Genomic DNA, 20,805 nt, shown 5'->3' on the forward strand with positions numbered 1-20,805 from the left:
TAAAAAATATATATACTTTATATGGTCGGAAACGCTTCCTTCTGCCCTGTTACATACTTTTCAACGAATCTAGTATACCCTTTTACTCTACGAGTAACGGGTATAAACATAAATAACTACGTACTTTTACTGATGGGTTATCACTAAAACAATCATTTTGTGCATAATCAACAGACTTTTTAGTTTTACAACTAAAAATCATAATATGTACTATCACAACAATTATCATATTATTTTAGAGATAGAGTAATCGATGTCGCTAAGACCGCAAGTTTTTGGCTTTGTGATCATTACGGGAAGTGGTGAATTGTGGAAATGCAGAGAAATACGATTAGTACGCATAGTGCCACGTATGCTTAAACTTGAAACTTTAAACCCTTTCTTAGTTAAAATCGCTGAACACATATGTAAAGCTGCGAAAAAAAAAATATTTCTATAATTGTATTGTATTGAAATCCAATTTATTCTTAAGCATATCGTAATCAAAGCAAACTATTAAATTTTTTTTTTATTGTATTTGAGTTTTATAATAATAATCAAATTTATCTGTCACCAAAAATTGGAAATTTGGTTATACCCTTGCATGCGATTTTAAAAGTTGTGTTACAAGAATGCAAGGCAGACTATTTACTGAGCTATAATATAAATAATTAATTAACTACATTTTAAACTCATGTATTCCTTATTTAAAGAAATCCTCATACAAATTTATTTGTTCTCAATTCATACCTTTTTTTTCGGAAAATCAAAATAAAATTCTTAAGTAAAAATTAGTTACTACAGAAACAATTTCACCTAAAAACCAAAAAAAAATTCCCTCGAAAAGTGTAGAATGAACATCATATTTTGAAATTAAGTTTTGAAAATTACGAATTCTAACCATTAAAATACACTTTCGTTTAACGTTTGCTGAAAATTAATACTCTACCGTGCTAACATCCAACGAAATTGGGTCTTTTTAAAAACGAACTCTCTCTTTTCTAACCATCTATCCAGATAAGCGGTTTAGAGAACAGACCGGACTGTAACAGTAATTTCTAACAGCGCGTTTAAACCTCTTAGTTTCATCAAATCAAACAACTTTATTGAGACCGCAACCTCTGTTACTTGCTTTCGCAGCAACAGTGTGATTTGATCTTTTGATGTATCAACTACGTTGCGTCGCAGTCGGAATGTTTTTAGACTCAAGGGCAAGTGCCGGGCTTAAACAAAAGAAACCGTTTTTGATTTTGTTAAATAAATGTGCAAATAAACCTAGCTTGTCTATTTAACAAAAACAAGGGCACCCGATTTGTAAAAATGTTACAACAAAATAATTAGTACAGGTATAACGCCAGGTGGAAAACACTTTTCGTTTGTCACAAACCATTTGAGAAAAAATGTCTGTTCCCAAGTGGCAAATGCATCTCAGAGAGATGGAAGAAGATTTAGACTCGCGTAACAGTGCCTATCTACCCAAAATGGAACTGCTTCAGACCAATTATATACACCAAAGCAAGAACGCTGTTATGTACAGGTCGAGCGAGCGTCGAAGTAAAAATACTCGTTTTATAGGCAACCGCCGGGCACTAAGAAACATTTCTCAAGCCGAGCATAGCTATAAAACCGGTCGAAGTCTCTGCCCGAATACCGCTAAGACTGAACCAAAAGTTCAATCTTTGCGACTGGTCTTGACAAAAAGTCAAGAAAATGAGTATATACCAATGCTTAAGGCGCAGGACGCTTTTACAAAATCCTCCTGCGTTTGCCACAATCTAACCAATCTAACCGACACAGAGGCTGGTGCTAATTATAATAGTGGTAATCAGGTCTATAGCTTGAAAGGCCAGTGTGACTATTCGAATTTTCTGACTGCGGCTGGTGGAATTCAATCGCGAGCAGACCGCATCGCACGCATTGAGACCAGCACCCATCTAAAACCAGAGGCCCAAAATCTTAGGCCCGTAACGGAACTTAACGAAACCCGCTTCGATCAACATGCACCAGACTGGATTTTTAAGAACACAAAAATTGGGGACACCAGTAGCAGCAGTAAATTAAGAGCTTTTAACTCCGATTCGCCTCCCGAAGAATATAAAGGCTATGTTCTCCAACAGACTACAAAGTTAGATCGTGCGTATATAAAGAATCAGCGACCGGTAATAACCACTGAGAGCAAGATGTCTATGAAAGAAGCAGAACTTTTTCAGACCAATTATAGCGATATAAAGTACGACTACAATACTTGTTCAAATACCCAAGGCCTACATCAGAATAAAGCAGTACACAATAAAGATTCTTGTAACCAGCAATGCAAACCTTTTCACAACGCGGATTCTGATTATTACGATAATATTCAAAAACTTAAATTGATTAAGGAAAATGAAAGAAAAATAAGGGACAATGGGGACCCAAACGATTTGCAGAACTTTTTAAAGAAGAATTTAATTAAGGCTACAACCAATGAATTGCTTAGAGCTGCCGCACAAAACACAAAAAATTGTAACATTGACTTAGAGCGCAAATTAATTGATCTGAATATGAGAGAAGAGGATAACAAATCCAATGACAGCGTAAACTCTTACAATAACGATCCGTATCTAGTATCCATGACCAAGAGAAATTCTTTTAAGTTTATCAGATCATATAATAAAGATTGTAAAACTATTTTTCCTACTGAAGAACGCAGCGACCTAAAAGAATTTAGGAAGATCATAAGGCCACAATCAAGTGACTTATTATCAAGCGCATCTGTTTCATTGTCTAGTTGCTTAAACCAAGTTTCCGTGTGCGATTCCGAAGAAGATTGCTGCGAATGTAATGAATACCAATGTATCGGAACTCCGACTAACGACCTTTCCAAGGATTGCCTAAATGCAGTGGAAGGTGTTTTTTGGAACACGGCTTATGACGATTTTCAAGAAAACCTATCATCAAGCTGTTGCTGCAGCGCGTCTTTTTGTAATAGTGATGGTTGCTCATACTTTGATGAAAGCTTAAGCATTGACATAAAATCTGAAAACGTTCAGAGCCTACACGAGAGCGACGTAGATGAAAAACTTTCACGGAAAACAATTATTTTGGTAAAGGTGAGTCTTATAAATCTGTAAAGCAACTTTGCAAAGTAATGTACGAAGTACAAAGTGTTGTACGAACAAACCAAAAACACGCCATAAATGAAATCTTTTCGATATTTAAACTTTATAAACAATTTTGCATAATGGGAGTGTAAATTAGTTTTGGTGAATGAAAAAGACACTGAACTCTGAATTTCTAGATAAGTGTGCTAAGATAATTTATTTAAATGTTTCATACAACAAGTTCATTTTTATTGTTTAACATTATTAGGAAAACGAAATTGGCGTCATAAGAAGAGAAACTTTAATTACGCACTCTGTTGCTGTTTATTTGCGTTTTAATTGCAGTCTCAGTCATTCCAACATAAGTTGTGATGAGTATACCATTTGTTTTTGTTTTGCGGGCTAATAACATTTTTTTCAGCATTGCAATGGGAAATTGAAATTAAATAAAAGAAGAAAGGGAGCTTCGGAAAGCCGAAGCTTATATACTCTTAAAGTTTAGATATTAAGATAAGAGAGGGCACAATTTATGACTGAAAACAACGAAACTGGGTTTTCTTGCCTATTATTAGAAAAGTTTATAATTAAAACCATCGAGTCTACCATTTCATGTTAATATTATGTTTAATACATTTTCTGAACTTTTCTATGGCATTTATATAACATTGTCGTCCGATTTTTATTAAATTAAATACGAAATAATATTTTGCAAAAAAACTTGTGTATGCCGAATAAAAACACTTTATGATGAAAACGACAAAGCTATGAATTATTTTCCATTAATTAGCTAGTTTGTATGTCCATATGAACGTTGGGATCTCAGCAACTATAATCATGTAGATGTGCAAGTTACGCCTACAAACCTCCCTAATTCGTCACGCCTACACTTTCAAAAAATGTTTTAATTCGGTTTTCATTTGTATTTGTATTGTCAACAACAAGCCGCATACATTTTTGGAATGCCATTTTTTTTACTATTTTTTAAAATTTGAAAATTTTCTTTCTGAGTAACAGGTATCAAAAGCCTATCTACTTGGCACCCATCCGTTCATTTTCACGCATACAAGCCTGCCAAAAAAAAATGCCCATTCTAACCCCCACAAACATCAATTTTGAAATTTTCCATTTCTACCGATATTCCAGAAAATGTAGAAATACTCGGGTAACTCGATTACAGCAATACACCAAAAGAATTTTAAAAATGTCTCCCTCGCACTCCCACTATCTGAGAAACGGGCATCTGATAGTCAAGGAACTCGAATATAGTGTTCTTTCTTGTTTAAAATATTATATATAATTAAATATATAATATATTACTATAAGCTTGATTTTCTTTGAGTTTAATTTTTATTTTATTTTGCAGGGTAAGGATATCCATGATTTAACACAAGGAAGCAGAGGTGGCCCCACACATTTGAACGACACTTTAAACCATCTTCCAAAATCCAGTGAAATATTTAAAAATCCACAGGTAATTAATAAGTACATTATTGATGCGAATTAGCTCAGTTAGGGAGAGGGCAAATAAAGCAAACGTCTATATTTGTTAAGTTGCACTTAAAACTACCCGCGGGATTCAGTCTTACATATCAGATGTGTATTTGTGTTGGCCTTAATTTTGCATTGCAGCATAAATAGGCAAAACAAAAATAAAAACAAAAAAATTATAAACACTTCTCAAAAAAATATTAAAACATTTTCCAAAATTGGGGGCTGGCAGTTTTTGGCGGTTTGTGGGCGTTATGTCTTTGGAACATGCACGATTTTGAAAACGACTTGAAATTTCCCACTTTTTATTTAATTTTTGTACACGTTACTTCTCGAGTACAAGAGAGTAAACTAGATTCGTTTAAAAGTATTTAACAGGCAGAAGAAAGCGTTTCCGACCATATAAAAAATATATATTCCTGATCAGGATCAATAGCCGAGTCGATCTGGCCATGTCCGTTTGTCCGTCCGTCTGTCCGTCCGTATGAACGTCGAGATCTCAGGAACTATAAAAGCTAGAAGATGGATTTTATATGATGATTGATATGATGATACAGATTTTAGATACATACTTGGTCAATTCATAAGTCCCCGGCCTACCGCAGTAAAAAATATTTTTAAATTAAATAAGCCCAAACCTTAAAAAATCATAAATTTGTCAGTTGTGGGTTCATTAGTATGTGAGGTATAGCATTTTGAGTGAGAAATTGTGGAGAAAATGGATAAACTAGAATTTCGCGTGTTGATAAAATAGTGCTTTTTGAAGGGGAAAAACAACAACTTGGCTTGATAATGAGCTTTCGGACACTGCCCTAGGAAAATCAACCATCAAGGACACCAATCCTTGTTTAGACGTGGTGAAATGAGCACCGGGACAGGGAACGCAGTGGACGCTCAAAAGAGGTTGTTATTGAAGAAAAAAAATTCACAAAATGATATTAGATGACGAGTTGATGACTCGAAGCAGTGTTTGAAGATATTCAAGCGTGATAAGCACGAGTTTTTTTTGTAGATATGTGAAAATGGATGAAACATGGCTCCATCATTTCACTCCGAAGTCCAATCGACAATCATCCGAGTGAACTGCACACGATGAAACCGCCCCAAAGCGAGCAAAAACCTAACAGTCGGCTGGCAAGGCTGTGGCGTCTGTATTTTGGGATGCGCGTGGAATAATTTTCATTGATTACATTGAAAAAAGAAGAACCAGCAACTGTTGTTATTGGTATGGAGTTATTAGACCGTTTGAAGGACGAAACCGCCAAAAAAAGGACTCATTTTAAAAAAGATAGTGCTGTTTCACAAAGACAATGCACCGTGTCGTGTCACAAGTATGTGAAAACGATGGCAAAAATTCATGAATTGGGCTTCAAATTGCTTCCGCATCCACCGTATAATACACCCAGCGACAAATTCTGTTCTCAGATCTTAAAAGCAATGCTCGCTGGGAAGAAAATTTCGTCAAATAAAGAGATGATCACCGAAACTGAGGTCTATCGTATTAAAAAATGGTATCGATATACTGGAGGGTCGTATTAACCTTCAAGGGAACTATGTTAAATAAAACAAAAACAATTTTGCCAAAAAATTTTTTTTTACTATGGAAGGCCGGGGACTTTTCAATTGACCTGTGATATGGTTGATATTTGGTCGATTGCCAGGCCAAAAAGAATATAGATTCAATGTCTTAGAACTTTTAAAGTGAATGGTATATTTTTACGTGTGCTGTGGCTGGCAGTCGTTTTTAAGGTAGAAGAGCTCTAGAGCGCTCCCTCCCTGCCTCTGGCTTTTGAATGAAAATTCAAAAGAGCCCGGAGACAGCTCTAGAGCCAAAACACTTCGTGCAAAAAAATCGTATCGCGTTACGCATCTTGATGTGATTCTAGCAGTAGGGAAGTGAGCAGAAAGGGCCTCAGATATCCCGTCTGAAGAATATTTATATTGAACGTTAGGGGTTTGCAATTGGGAAAATGGACTAGTCAGGACACAACAGGTCGTGTGGTGTTTCACAAAATACCTTTAAGAATTTTAGATAGGCGAAATTGTCTGCAAGACAACTGCCTAATTATTAGATAAATTTCATTAACAAATTTAAAAAACAAGAGAGAACGCTCTAGTCGAGTTCCCCGACTATCTGATATCGATAGAAATTTACCAGACTAATAAAATAATAAAAAAATATCAAAACATTTTTGAAAAGTGTGGACGTGGTATTTTTTTGGCGGTTTTTGGGCGTTGGAGTGGGCGTGGCAAAACCTTTTTTTGTAAATCGATAAAAATTTACAAAAGTGAAAAAATTTCAAAATATTTTAAAAAGTTCGGGCGTGGCAGTTTTGGCCGGTTTTTGAGCGATAGAGTGGGCCTGGCAACATGAATCGATAAATTGGCGCTGCTTCTATGTCACTGGAGTCTGCATGCTGAGTCTCTTCTAGCTTTTATAGTTCCAGAGATCTCGACATTCATATCCATTTTCTTTACGATAACAAAAGTAGCTTTATTCAAAAATTCCAAAAATGTATACAAGTGCATTTTAAAAGATAGGTCTTACTAAAAATTGTATGGATTTAATTTACAAATATTTTTTACTATGGTAGGCCGGGGACTTATCAATTAACGTAGTATTAAGAAAAGCCAGAATTAATAAGCTAGAAAAAGGGAACAAACGTACATAAGACCCCACCAAGTAAATCGAAATTAAGCAATAATGTTTGAGTTGAGGCCCTTTTTAAAATCGCAATATATCTAAACTGCAATAGCTGCCAACTCCAATACGATAAGTAGTGTTATGCAAATTTATAGTTCTCTATGGCAAACTAAATGGCTGTAGGTGTTTTAAATGTCAGAATAGTTGACATCATTGTGATCCCATGACATGCCACAGGCCGCTACGAAACTTTCAACGCTGCACTGAATATCAAAGTTGATCAAAATGGAAAAAAAAATAATTGTGCGAGGACAAATAAATGGCAGATTCTTTACCTTTGAAAAAGGCCAAAAACACTAAAGCGGATCTAACGAGATAGACAAGCGGAAAACTGGCATTTCAATAGGGAGATCCTTGAAACCGTCAAAGAATCTAAACTCCTTAGATTCACTGGCCAAAATGTAAAAAAGGGGATAAAAAAGGGATTTCCAAAGGCTTGTAGATTCAAAATGTAATTAGAAACAGCACGTGGAAGCAGTTGCTCAGTAGAAAAATGTAGAAAGTCCTGCAACGTATAAGGCACAAAACCTAATCATCCACAGTGCTCTATCTAGTAACTAGTGTCGCCAGGAATTTACATCTTAAACAATGGGCGAACGGCAAACTTGCCATGCCAAGAAATAAGTTCAATACTTTTAGAGTACATATGTATTAATTATCATTTTTTTTAAATTATATTTTTTAGGATACAGAACTGCAACGACACAGACGCGGTCATGTTTTAAAGGAACTTTTTGAAACGGAGAAAATCTACGTTAATGAAATAGCGTCAATCTTGAAGGTAGGAAACATTATAGTGGTTGAAAACGTACATAAAGTAAAACAGAAGAGAAAACGCTGGATGTTAAAGTGGGCGTGGCAAAAAGTATGTCTGCAAATCGATAGAAATTTACAAAACTTTTAAAAAAATGCAAATTTACCAAACATTTTTCAAAAGTGTGGGCGTGGCAGCTTTGGGCGGTTTGTGGGCGTTAGGGTGGGCAAAATGGATCAACAAAATTGCGCTGCGTCTATGTTTTTGGAAACTGTATGCTTTATCGCAACTCTTTAGTTTCTGAGATCTCGACGTTCATACGGACAGACAGACGGACAGCCCCCGCTTATTTCTATGTTGTATGGTTGTTCCGGCTAGTTCTCTTTTCATTTTATGGTATAATAGTTGAACCTGTGGTGCAGTCAGTACCTAGCCTCATAATAATTAGCTACGATATATATTTCAGTTAAGTTGATTCTCAAACAATGATGTTCATAGGAGGATGGACTCCAGACTGGTTAATCAGAAAAAAGGAGATAACCGTGGTTGGTGCCGTAGAGAAAGATGTGTGCAGGGGTTTGTCCTGTGGTATCAGGTTTAGTCTTAGTTAAGTATTGTTTCTATTTGGTTTAGTTTTGTTTCGTCGTCGTCGAATGTTTTGATAATGCGAAACTTTTCATGAATTGTTTTTTGTAGTCTTTCTATGTCCGCCACACAGTTGTTGTGTTAAGCTGCAAATCGATTTCCTCACTGTACAGCCATCGCTTGAGGGCCACACTGGCCGTCTTTGTCCGCCTTTGATAACTTCGGCTTGTCTTTAATAACTTCGGCTTGTCTAGCCGGTTGAATATGCGCTTAGGCGCATTTTCGCATTCTATTCAGTCTTTTGTTTTTATTTCTTCTAAAGTGGCAAACTTCGAATAAATTTCCATGCAACTAACGTAATGTTTGCCTTCGGATGAGTAAATGTCGATCATGAATTTTTCGCGGCAATGTTCTGGTTTGAGTGTGGCTTTCATGAGCATGTCTGTGTTACGGTGTTTTTGCCAGATTGCAAATATTGCTTTTTTTTATTATTTTCTGGATAAGTAGCTGGCTATTAGGGAAATAAAAAGTCTCCCCGAAAAGTTAAGTAGTTCTCTGTATGCCTGGATGTTGAAGTCTTTCGAGCAGCCAAGAAACCAAGAAAATTCTGCATAACTTGTAATGTTTTTTAACCAAAACGTGCTGCGTAAAATGGTTGTATATTTGGTGTTTATCGTTGGTTCGTGTGCAGCCTGAATGATTGCGAAATCTGCGTCAGTGCTGTAGTTCCTTTCGTGTTTATTAAGCATTCGGCTAAAATAACTATGGGGATGTCGCTCTTCTGAGAGTACTGCAATCAAACCGACATTACTTGCGTCTGTAGTTAATGTAAATTTCTTTGAAAAGTCGGGTACTTTAAGAATCGGGTCCTCTGATAGTATATATATTTTAATTTGTTGATTGCCAAGTTATATTCTGCGCTGGTAATGTAAATTTTCGTGCTCTTTTCTAAACACTTCGTCATGGGTCTGCCGATGTCTGCAAAGTTTGAAATGAACTTACGGTAGTATTCTGCCAGGGATGTCGAGAACATAATTATGTCGTCCAAAATGTGTAGTGTAATTTTTTTTTTTCGCGCGAGTCCCACGGCCACACCTCCGGCTCAACTGACCGAGGGGCGCTGCCGTGTATCGAACGGCTCGAATCGGACAAGGACAAGGAAATATATATGTATATATAATACTAGTAAAATTTAAGAATTTGTTAAATACGTTAGTATTGATTGTTTTAAAACCGGCAGAGAGTCAGAATTAGAGATATTAGGATAGAATCTATTATATTCAGAACATTATACTCTGTAGGGATTATGCAACTCATAGTTAGATCTACATTGATTTAAAATTAGGGGTGCGTAAATTCAGGTGAATCAGCTTGGAACAGAGAAGTTTAGCCGACAAACCAAGTCGGGACTATCAACTTCACCACGAATAAAATTGAAAATAAAGACTGTTCCAAGCATCGTTCTACGGTTATCTAGGCAAGGTAAGTTAATTAACATTAGTCTACTGGAATAAGGAGGTAATATAAGGTTTGCATCCCAATTAAGGTGCCGTAAGGCAAAAAGTTAGAAGTTCTTTTGAACCGATTCAATGCGGTCCGAGTAAACTTCATATTGTGGACTCCACACAGGTTATCTATACTCAAGAATCGAACGGACTGGAGATATGAACAAGGTTTTGGATCAAATTCCTTTGACCACCGTTTTAGAAAACCAAGCATACCCCTGGCCTTATTGACAATAGACGAAATGTGGTCTGAAAACTTAAGTTTAGGGTCCAGAAGAACACCAAGATCATCAACCCATGTTATTCTGCCCAAAAAGCACCCATTTAGAGTTTAAGTCGCGTGTATTGAGTTGACACGACAAAAGGTCATAACTTTACACTTCGAGACATTTAAGTTTAATACGTTATCACGGCACCATGTTTGAAAGCTTGTAAGTCCAAATGGCAATAAATGTCCTTATACTGCAGGCAAAGTTGAATGCTTTATTATTAAGGGAAGGTCGTTAATAAATAAGGTAAAAAGGTGCGGACCTAGGTGGCTCCCTTGTGGGACACCTGATGTGACTCGGACAATACAAAAAAGAGAATTTTTAAATAGGACCCGTTGCGTCCTGCCATTCAGATAACTTAGAATCCAATTTAGGAGATCAACAGACAAACCTAATAAATCAAGTTTCCTTACTAAAAGTGAATAATAACAGAGTCGAATGCTTTAGATTATTTTTACAGCCCTGTACTACGAAGGAGGTTAGCTCCAGAAGGTTAGTAGTTGTTGATTTGCGTTTCGTGAACCCATGTGAACCAGGTGATATAATTGACCTACAAAGGTGCTGCAAATGATTAGTGATAACGTCTTCAAAAAGCTTAGGGATAGCCGACAATTTGGAGATTCCTCTATAATTGCTTGCATCCGATTTGCTACCTTTTTTATGGAGAGGGATCGCAAAGGACTCCTTCCATATATGGGGGAACTGTGAAGATTACAGAGATAAGTTAAACAGTTTCAGTAGAGGCTTGTACAAGATTCCGCTCAGAATCTAAGCACACAGCCAGGAATTCCGTCGGGACCTGGCGAATAGACAGGCTTAACACGCTGAAGATCATAAAGGAGTAAGCTTTCGTTTAGAGTGGGACAAAATATTAAATCGACGAAATATTATATTATTAATTAACGAAATTATAAAACAGTTTGGGATCCTGTGCGAACTGGAACTTACAACGGTTTAAATAGTTCTTAAATTACTGAGCATTAAGCACGGTAAACTTTAAATATAGACTGAGAACTGGTATTTTTAAATGCTGTATAAAGTCCGGACTTAACATTTCTTAGATGTGTCAACTCTTTATTAAACCAATGAGGTTTGTTAGAGATGGACGGATAGTACATCGGAGATAGCACAAGAGTTAAAAAATGATTTAATTGCAGTATAAACAAGAGAGAACGCTATAGTCGAGTTCCCCGACTATCTGATACCCGTTACTCAGCTGTCAACACTGACAGTTGTTGGCGGTTTGTGGGCGTTCGAGTGGGCGTGGCAAACATTTTTTTGGCAAATCAATAGAAAATTTCAAGACTAATTAAAAAATGACAAAATATCAAAACATTTTTTAAAAATGTGGGAGTGGCAGCTTTGTTAAAGTTAAAGTGGGCGTGGCAAAAAGTTTTTTGGCAAATCGATAGAAATTTACAAGACTAATACAAAAATGAAAAAATATCAAAACACTTTTAAAAAATGTGGGCGTGACAGTTTTGGGCGGTTTGTGGGCGTTAGAGTGGGCGTGGCAACATGAATCGACAAACTTGCGCTGCTTCTATGTCTCTGGAGTCTGTATGCTTAATCTGAACTTTCTAGCTTTTGTAGTTCCTGAGATCTCGACGTTCATACGGACGGACAGACGGACGGACAGACGGACGGACAGACGGACATGGCCAGATCGATTCGGCTATTGATCCTGATCAAGAATATATATACTTTATAGGGTCGGAAACGCTTCCTTCTGCCTGTTACATACTTTTCAACGAATCTAGTATACTCTTTTACTCTACGAGTAACGGGTATAAAAATATTTATGGCATCCGCCATTATGTTGCAAGAATAAGGATAGGACCAATTAAAGTTAGATATAAAATTATTCAGCCTCAGAAAGTTTGCCGGAAACAATGAATTCGTTTGGTTGACTTATCTGGCCTCTCTTTTATTTTGGTACCTGTGTCGATTGTCACCTCGAAAGTTGAATGATAGGGATCTTCTGGTTGACTAAGAGGTGCTACTCTAGTCAGAAACACACTTTCAGGAATTCAGGCATAGATCCAATAAGCGACAAAGAGAATTTCGAATATAATTGACTTGCGACAACGACATGTCGAGCATGCCGTCAATAAAGTCATGCTGTGCTAGAGGCAGAAAAATATTCGACTGTTCTTCTGTGGACCACGTAGTGCCTGGTATATTAAAGTCACCTAGAACTACCAGTTGGTCCCTATCGGACAGTCTATTAAAATGGTTTATATATTCAGGAAATTCAAAAGACGGCGTAATGTAAGAGCACGTAATATAAACAGAGCTATCAGAAAATGACAGTTTTACGCATATGAATTACGGTACTCGTCAAAAAGTACCTCCTCTGAAGTGAGGATAGACCTAACCGCCATTAGGACTCCACCTCCCCGCCTAGAGGGACGGTCATGCCTGTATATTGTGTACAGCCTGGGAAAGCTTCAGAGTTAAGTATCTCCGGTTTCAACCAACTCTCTGTTAACACAATAATATGGGATACAATTTAGTTAAATTCCTACGCAAACCTCTTACATTTTGATACCAGATAGTGAGACTAGATTTTAGTTTTTTGAAGAGGAAGAAGTAGAAGTAGAAGTAGAAGTAGAAGTAGATTCCTGCAGAAGTAGTAGAAGTTTAATTCCCACGGGCCCTTTTTTTGCTAATTCTTAAATCTTAGCTTCGAACTCGTTCACCACCACTATCGCCGGATAGTAGGCCAAAAATCACCAGAACTTATGGTTGAAAATAGCTCATTAGGGACAGTTATCTTGAAAGATCAATTGTCCCTAGCATAAGAAAAGTTAAAATTTTCCACTTTTATCCCAGGCTGGACTGCCTCCACAAGGGATTGAGTGAATTGCTCCGAATCTTTTTTAGTTGCCGATCTTAGCAAAATGTGAGGGTCTGCTGCGATCGACAACTGATCAGCTGTGGAGTCCCGTTGATCACTGGCCGGACGGAGGTTGCGGGGTATTCCCCTTAGACAGCCTACCACCAGCGGCTCTCTTGCGCTTTGGATGTACCGCAAGAGCGCAGTCTCCACGCTTAGAACTTTGGATTTTGTGTGGGAGAGCGAGAGAGCTGGTACACCGTGCAGTTAAGTACAAAAACAACACCAAAAAGCACTACGGACAACGCACGAAAGAGAGAGTAAACAAAATACAAAGACAGAAAGAAAACAGATTGAATTAATTTATTTAAATAATGCACAAATCACAAGAGTTTCACTCGCGAAGCGAACGGCACTTTAACTAGTACAGTGTACGAAATCGAATTATTAACGACTTTATACCACCGCTGGATTTGGCAAAAAGAAATATAAATTCGGAGCGCAGAAAAAAACACGACTGTTCGCTTTGAAGTTAGAAGCAAATGTCAAATATGTTTTGGGATTTCTTGTTAACTGTCCGGTATCAATAGATCATATTAAATTATTTTATTTGCATTTAATTTTTATATATTGGGGTTTTTCAAGGCTTGTGGCTGAATAGCTGAAAGCTTGTTCGACATTGGTTGTCATTGTATGTCTCGTCTGTATTGATCTGTTGTGACAGTTGTGTTGTTTGTAAACTTTGTTTTCGTCAGTTTGATAGTTATACTCCGGATAATAGTACGTATGGTCGTAAGTTTGATAGTAAAAACGGTCATAAGGAAAAAGCAATAAGTTATATCTCTTGATATAACGATTCATCCATACATAACCATAATTTTTCAAAAAGGGATTCTTTACTGGATTTAATTAGTCTTAAATATAGAGTTTTTCTTTAAGGCTTTCTTCTATGTAATTCAAGCTTACTGGTAAGTGTTTGTCTGCGGTTTTCTACTTCCTCCAGGAATGCTGCCGTACACTGCCTCTGAGTGGGGTCTTCCGAAATTTTCACAAAAGAACGTGGTTAGCGGTCTGGGGCTCATAGTTGAGTACCAATTGCCTTCGAAGCTGGGGCCAGGTGGCCATGTCGTTGGCCCCAATGCAACGCATAACGTGTCCCCTAGTGCTGTGTTTAAAATGCCCAAATAAAGGGCCAGTATGTAGTCAATTCGGCTCACAAAGGTGTATAGCGTGTCCGTATCACCGTTGAATATCCCCACATTGCCAATCTAGTAGACAACTTGGGTCATCTTGCTATCCTCCAGGGGTGGCACGTTTGTCATTTTGCTGATGCTCGTGAGAGAGGAGAGCTTATTAGATCTTGGTTTACTTTCCAGCTGTTTGCATGGCGAATAGCTTGACATGAAAAAATCCATAGTCAGGGATTCCCACGTTGGAATTAAATTTTTGAAGGTTGTGTGTTCCACATGTCGCGAATATGAGCCTTAGATTTATCCGACAGTTCACGAGACATTGAAAGGGAACTACTCTCCACTGCTCTAAGCCCCGGAATCTCAGTAAAGTGTGCCCAAAGAACAAAACGACGATTAGCTAAAATTTGTTTGTAACAAATTCAGTGCTATAGCATAGTTTCCATCCTCGGACTTTGTTCAACTCTCTCAGACATAAATATCTTAATATTCGTTAGGTCGGGATTGTGAAAAAATGCCGTCTTTAAAGGTTAAGTCGGGTTTTGGTCTTGAGCGGCGCTACTTTCGACTTTAAAATAAACAACGATATTTTATAAACTTCGGCAGTTTTTCTACGAATATAGACGCAAGCTTCTTAAGTTCTCATGGATTCGTCGGCAAAGGCATGTAACTGTACCGGTGACATCAGGTCGGTATGCACGAACCGAGGAATACATACATGTATCTCGTCCAGTTGAGAAAGAGTGCTTTTTAGCAAATTTCAAGATGTTTCCAAATGCATAGGAATCGACTCTTATTAAGCCAAAGTTCCTGCAATAGAATCTTTTCTTTAATCACAATGGGAGTTAATAAACCGAAGGGTCAAACAGCTTCGATTTCAGTGTTAGTATGATTCGTTTTGTCGTTCGGAGACCCATGACAGAAGTGTCATTTTAGAACTTGAAGGCATCTTCGCTAGACAACCACGAAATTCTTAACGCCTTAGTTGACTTTGAATCCGAGAAGAACTTCAGACTTACTTGTCTTTTGCTCCTCTACGCTTGCAGCACCAGTTAACATGTCATCGACGTAAAAATCGGATCCAATTACGTCGGCAGCTCTAGGGAATTAAAATCTTGCAGATTCTCTTAACTGTTTTAAACACCGAAAAGCCAGAAATGGGGTTGGTCCAGTACTATATGTGACGGTGTTAAGCTTTTATAATCTCAAGGATTCAGAGGGGTCGATACATTGACATACTTGACAAACGACGATTAGGAAATCAGTTTTCTAATAAATCCAATATTACTGTATAGTTACCATCCGACCACCAGTTGATGGTATTCAATGTAGTGTACCTCAGACATAATCGTAGATGCAGTAGTTTTCTATGTTGCCAATCTAGGGAGCTCTATAAGGGCAGCGGCTTTGCACTATGTCGGAGTGATGCTAATGATGGCCACAATCATACAGAGATATGATGTCGGCAAAGGTTGAGCGGGAATGCCTTTGCGGGGCGCGCTTTGCCATCTCCCCCGAACTGACGATTCAAAAATGTCATTAAATTTCAACGGAAAGTACTTTTAATGTTCACTGCATTTAATTTTTTGTTTAATGTTTCAGGCAATTGTATGTTGCGATTTAATCAAGTTTCAAGCTTGCTCTGACAGTGACAAGCAAGTTATAGAGACATAGACGCAGCGCAAGTTTGTTTACTGATGCTGCCACGCTCACGCTAAAGGTTTGCACCAAATCAATGCATTAACATTTTTTTTTCTAGATTTATATTAATCATAGTTCATATATGTTACAATATATTAAAATTACAAATGATTTTTAGGGCTACTATGATCGCTTAAATTCTGACGAAAGAGCTCCTGCCAGTCTGCAAGGTAAAGCAAATGTGCTCTTTGGGAACCTTCATGAGCTCTACTCATTTCATAATGATGTTTTTCTTAAGGATCTTGAAAACTGTATATCAGTCACTGAACGCGTCGCACTATGCTTTGTTGAAAGGGTATGATAATTTAAATTATGCAACGACTTTTTAAATCAGTTTCTTTTACAGCGCGACACATTTTATCAGTTATACTCATTTTATTGTCAAAATATCCAACGCTCAGAGAAATTGCGTGAAACCTTAGTGGATACTCATAAGTTTTTTCAAGAATGTCAAATAAGACTTGGGCATAAACTTCCTCTGGCTGCATATTTGCTTAAGCCAGTTCAAAGAATCACAAAATACCAGCTTCTTTTAAAGGACTTGCTGCTCTTCACTGACAATGATAGCTGCAGATATGAACTTAAAAATGCATTGGACTGTATGTTAATTGTTTTGAAGTGCGTAAACGATTCGATGCACCAAATTTCAATAACAGGGTTTCCGGTAGGTACTAATTTTCCCAAAAAATAATAGATCATTAATCGGACATTAATTGCGATTTTTAAAGAGTGATTTAGCACAACAGGGTGAGCTTTTGATGCAAGACTCATTCCAGGTATGGATACAGTCTAAAAAGGACATTCGTCTTCGAATGAAGCCAAAACGGCGACATATCTTTTTATATCAAAAGTCTTTGCTGCTTTGTAAGCAAACTTCAAAACCGGAATATAACAAAAGCAGCTATCAATTTAAGGGCGATGTTAAGGTGAGTCATATTAAACCAATTTATTTATCAGATTTTTAAATGTAGTTTTTTAATTCATTTGTATGGGAGGCAAAGCGGCATATCGATTTTATTTGAATTTTATTGGAGACGGTATAATAATTTGGCAGAGTTTTGCAAAATAGTCCATCTGACCGTATATCCGTTTGTTGCTTTGCAACGAATGACAGAGCTTACGTAAGCAAATTAAATTTATACAATAAATAAATAAATTAATACAATAGCCGAGTTCCTTTACACTGGGATACCCGCTTATCAGCTAGTGGAACAACTAATACACTCTATATGGTTGGAAACATGTCATTTTGCTAGTTACATACGTTTAATTGAATATAGTATAGTCTGTTGTCTCAACAAAAGAATTTTCTTCTACATATCTCTACATATCTCTAATGTTGTTGTACATCCCCATGGTCTTCTAAACCCAGACTGCTTAGGTCCTGCAACTTTAAAATAAATCAACACAGAACAATATTTATATTTATAACTTTATTAGTCGGAATTTTTTCTGCCGTTTTAATATTATATTTTAATCTGTTTGGCGCAGGTGTCCTTGGCATGATCAGCGAACGCAAGATTTTCCTGCTACTTAGGAAAGCTCACGCGTTGTCCATTTTTCTCTTAATTTTGCTTGTTGCGTTCATTGTCGAGGCGGCTAAGCTTGCCACCACCTCTCCAGGTTGGTTCAGAGCGTGATTTGGGGCCTCCAGAATCCGTGCCCCTGCCGTGGAATTATCCACGGGTGGATTTCCAATTAAGTGGTTGCCATCTGAAGTAGTACTGTTTTAAACCGACATTCCTTTTTTGTTTTAATAGGCGCCTTATTGATTTAATATTATGGTGAATGACTCGTTGAAGTGTAAACATTGTTTATTTTGGTTCGTCTTTGTTTCGTTTATTCGTTGTTATTGGACGCAGAAAACATGAACATCGGACATTTAGAACCGCAATATAGCTTGCGACCAGTATTGCACTATTTATTGTTGCTTAATTACCCTTCAACATTTTAATAAAAATGTTTTTTTCGCGGGGTTCCTACGGCCATTTGGAAATGTAAATGAAAAACAATAAAAAAATATTTTTTAAATGTATGGGATTGACAGTTTTGAGCGGTTTTTAGGCGTTAGAAGTGGAGTATCCAAAATAATGTTGGTATACCGATGGTCGGTTTGTAGACGTTTAAATGGGAGTGAAAAACATTTTTTTTTAGCAAATCGATAGAAATTTATAACAATAATAAAATATTAAATGCAGAAAACTATCAGCATAAAGTCCTTTAATATGTTAAAATCCTCCATTTTGAAATTGTGGTCCGACATAAAAGGTCCGGTAAAAGATAGATAACTTATTAAAAAAATAATAATAATAAAAGGATTTTGTATGTATACAATATTACGGGTGGTGCTTATGCAAAATTTTGTAGTAACTCTAAATTGTATATTCTGAAAATTTAATACGACCAATAATGAAATAATATGTTTTTAAATATGTAAGAAATTTATTTCCAAACATGGTTTTACATTGTAGATGTCTCAAGTTGGATTAACTGAGTCCGTAAACGGTGATGCAAAACGATTTGAAGTTTGGCTTAAAGGACGCCAGGAAGTTTACACGTTGCAAGCACCGACAATCGGTGTAAAGCAGATGTGGGTTGCCGAAATTAAAAGGGTGTTATTGAACCAACTCGAGAAGCTCAAAGGCGTTCAAATAGCGAAGTACAACCTAAGACATCAAAGTCTATGGCAGACAACTTATATCGAACCCCCCAACTTTACCCGTTGTCCATCCAAGCGCAATAAAATCTTACAACACCCTTTTAATTTTTCAAATCGGAAATCGAGTAGCAGAAGCGATAAATCGTGCTTTTCAGATAAAAATATTGTAAATGGACTATCGGTTAAGGAGCAACATGAAAATAGCAGTTGGAGCTCAGATTGTTCAGACTTTGATGAAGGTGAAACAAGTAACCCGGTAAGTAATGCAAGGTAATACTTATATTTAACTCAAAACAAATTCTAACTTCTTAGTTCATTTTGCCATGTCCGTAAGATACGAGTATCTATTAAAACCGTTTTACGATCCAGTTCAAGCTGTGCCCGAAGCGGTTATATAATTTTGTTGAGTCTAAGCGTAAAACCATTTCTTTCCCTTCCTGATTAGTTCTTGAAAATACAGCGTTATCATTAGTTCAAGCAATAGCCGATCTTTTTACCCAGTTTTTCCAAACAACATAATCTTTGTTACCTCATTCTATAAACATTTTTTGCGCTATATCTAAGTCGAATTTCTTATTCTGATCCACCTTCCTCTTCACAAAAAAGGTAGCAATTTGGATGCAAGCAATCCTAGAGGTATCCCCATTTGCCTTAATTCTTCACAAAAGCAGAAATCAACTGAGCGAGTGAGTACCGAAGTTTCCCAGTTACGTAATAAATCAGAGCTCAGTAACGACAGCACGTGCAGAAAAAGAATTGGAAAAAAGTCAGTTTTGAGAACAATAATTTAGGGAAAAAGAGAATTTGAAGAGAGGGAACGTGGAGAGAACGAGGTTAGAGAGACCGAGACAGCACGGTTTGCCCGAGACGGAAGGAGGTCAGAGAGCAAAGGCACAAAGCTATACCTTGGAACTTGATGCTGCCACGCTCACACTTTTGATATATTTATACCCGTTACTCGTAGAGTAAAAGGTATCGATTCGTTGAAAATATGTATCTGACAGAAGGAAGTGTTTCCGACAATATAAAGTATATATTTTCTTGATCAGGATCAATAGCCGAGTCGATCTGGCCATGTCCGTCTGTGCGTCCGTCTGTCCGTTCGTATGAATGCTGAGATCTCAGGAACTACAAAAGCTAGAAAGTTGAAATTAAGCATACAGACTTCAGAGACATAGACATAGTTTGTTGAGCCACGCCCACTCTAACGCCCACAAACCAAAACAATTTTTTTCATTTTTTTAGTGGTCTGGTAAATTTCTATCAATTTGCACAAAATTTTTTTGCCACGCCCATTCTAACGCCCACAAACCGCCCAAAGCTGTCACGTCTACACTCTTGAAAAGTGTGTTGATATTTTTTCACATTCTTGTTAGTCTTGTAAATATCTCTCGACTTTTACCACGCTATAAAAAAACTGTTTTGGCAATAGGTCGAACCTTTCCATGGTTGATCTAAGAAAACATAACACCCACATTTAAAGTTTGTTAAAATATATGAAAAGCCTTTGTCATCGAGATGAATTGAAATCTTCCTTGATTAATACTCTCTTTTCTCATTTCGTATCCATTTTATTAGCTGCCAATAAAACCTTTGGATGCTATAAAAATTAAACATTTTATTTGGATAATGTTTACAGGTACTGATGCAGAAGACTGGACCACAGAAACATTTATGGAACCGATCAAGTATTCATCAAGGATTTATTAAAAACGAATACATTTTAAATAGAAAGACTGTAAAAAATTAAAACCATAAAGTCTAAATTTGTGTTTGTATTTACTTAAGCGAAAACATTACATCGGCAATTCAAAGCATGCCAATATAAAGTTCCCAAACACATTAAATATTCTTAGTTTAGTTGATCAGCTGAAATTGTCGCATTTATTATTTTTACTGTATTCCCGCTGCGTATATTTATATATATATAATTCGTAACTGGGGAAGATAGACATTTCAGACGCCTTCGAAATTACTTTTTAAGGAGTAATTATTGTTGTATCTCCTAATATTGCTGTGCATCCTGCAAGTAGTTGTATAATGCCTTGATTG

General features: G+C 36.9%; 1 protein-coding gene across 5 annotated transcripts; it reads left to right on the plus strand.

Annotated features, from left to right (window-relative positions):
* The first annotated feature begins 1,107 nt into the window (after positions 1-1,107).
* Positions 1,108-20,505, plus strand: LOC122613199 (rhoGEF domain-containing protein gxcJ-like). 5 transcript variants are annotated; one of them, XM_043787257.1, is made up of 9 exons: positions 1,109-3,068; positions 4,423-4,530; positions 7,937-8,032; positions 16,213-16,389; positions 16,441-16,758; positions 16,823-17,020; positions 18,566-19,009; positions 19,360-19,439; positions 20,393-20,420. In XM_043787257.1, exons 1-9 carry the CDS (start codon positions 1,380-1,382, stop codon positions 20,397-20,399), a joined length of 3,117 nt encoding a protein of 1,038 aa, XP_043643192.1. In that variant the 5' UTR covers positions 1,109-1,379; the 3' UTR covers positions 20,400-20,420. The 5 variants fall into 5 exon arrangements, with proteins under 5 accessions (XP_043643194.1, XP_043643195.1, XP_043643192.1 ...); XM_043787256.1 differs by lacking the exon at positions 19,360-19,439 and having other exon boundaries at positions 20,393-20,505; XM_043787259.1 differs by lacking the exons at positions 16,823-17,020; positions 18,566-19,009; positions 19,360-19,439; positions 20,393-20,420 and having other exon boundaries at positions 1,108-3,068; positions 16,213-16,264; positions 16,333-16,389; positions 16,441-16,479.
* Positions 20,506-20,805: the final 300 nt, after the last annotated feature.

The sequence above is a fragment of the Drosophila teissieri genome, chromosome 2R (genome assembly GCF_016746235.2).
Source record: "Drosophila teissieri strain GT53w chromosome 2R, Prin_Dtei_1.1, whole genome shotgun sequence".
Taxonomy (NCBI): domain Eukaryota; kingdom Metazoa; phylum Arthropoda; class Insecta; order Diptera; family Drosophilidae; genus Drosophila; species Drosophila teissieri.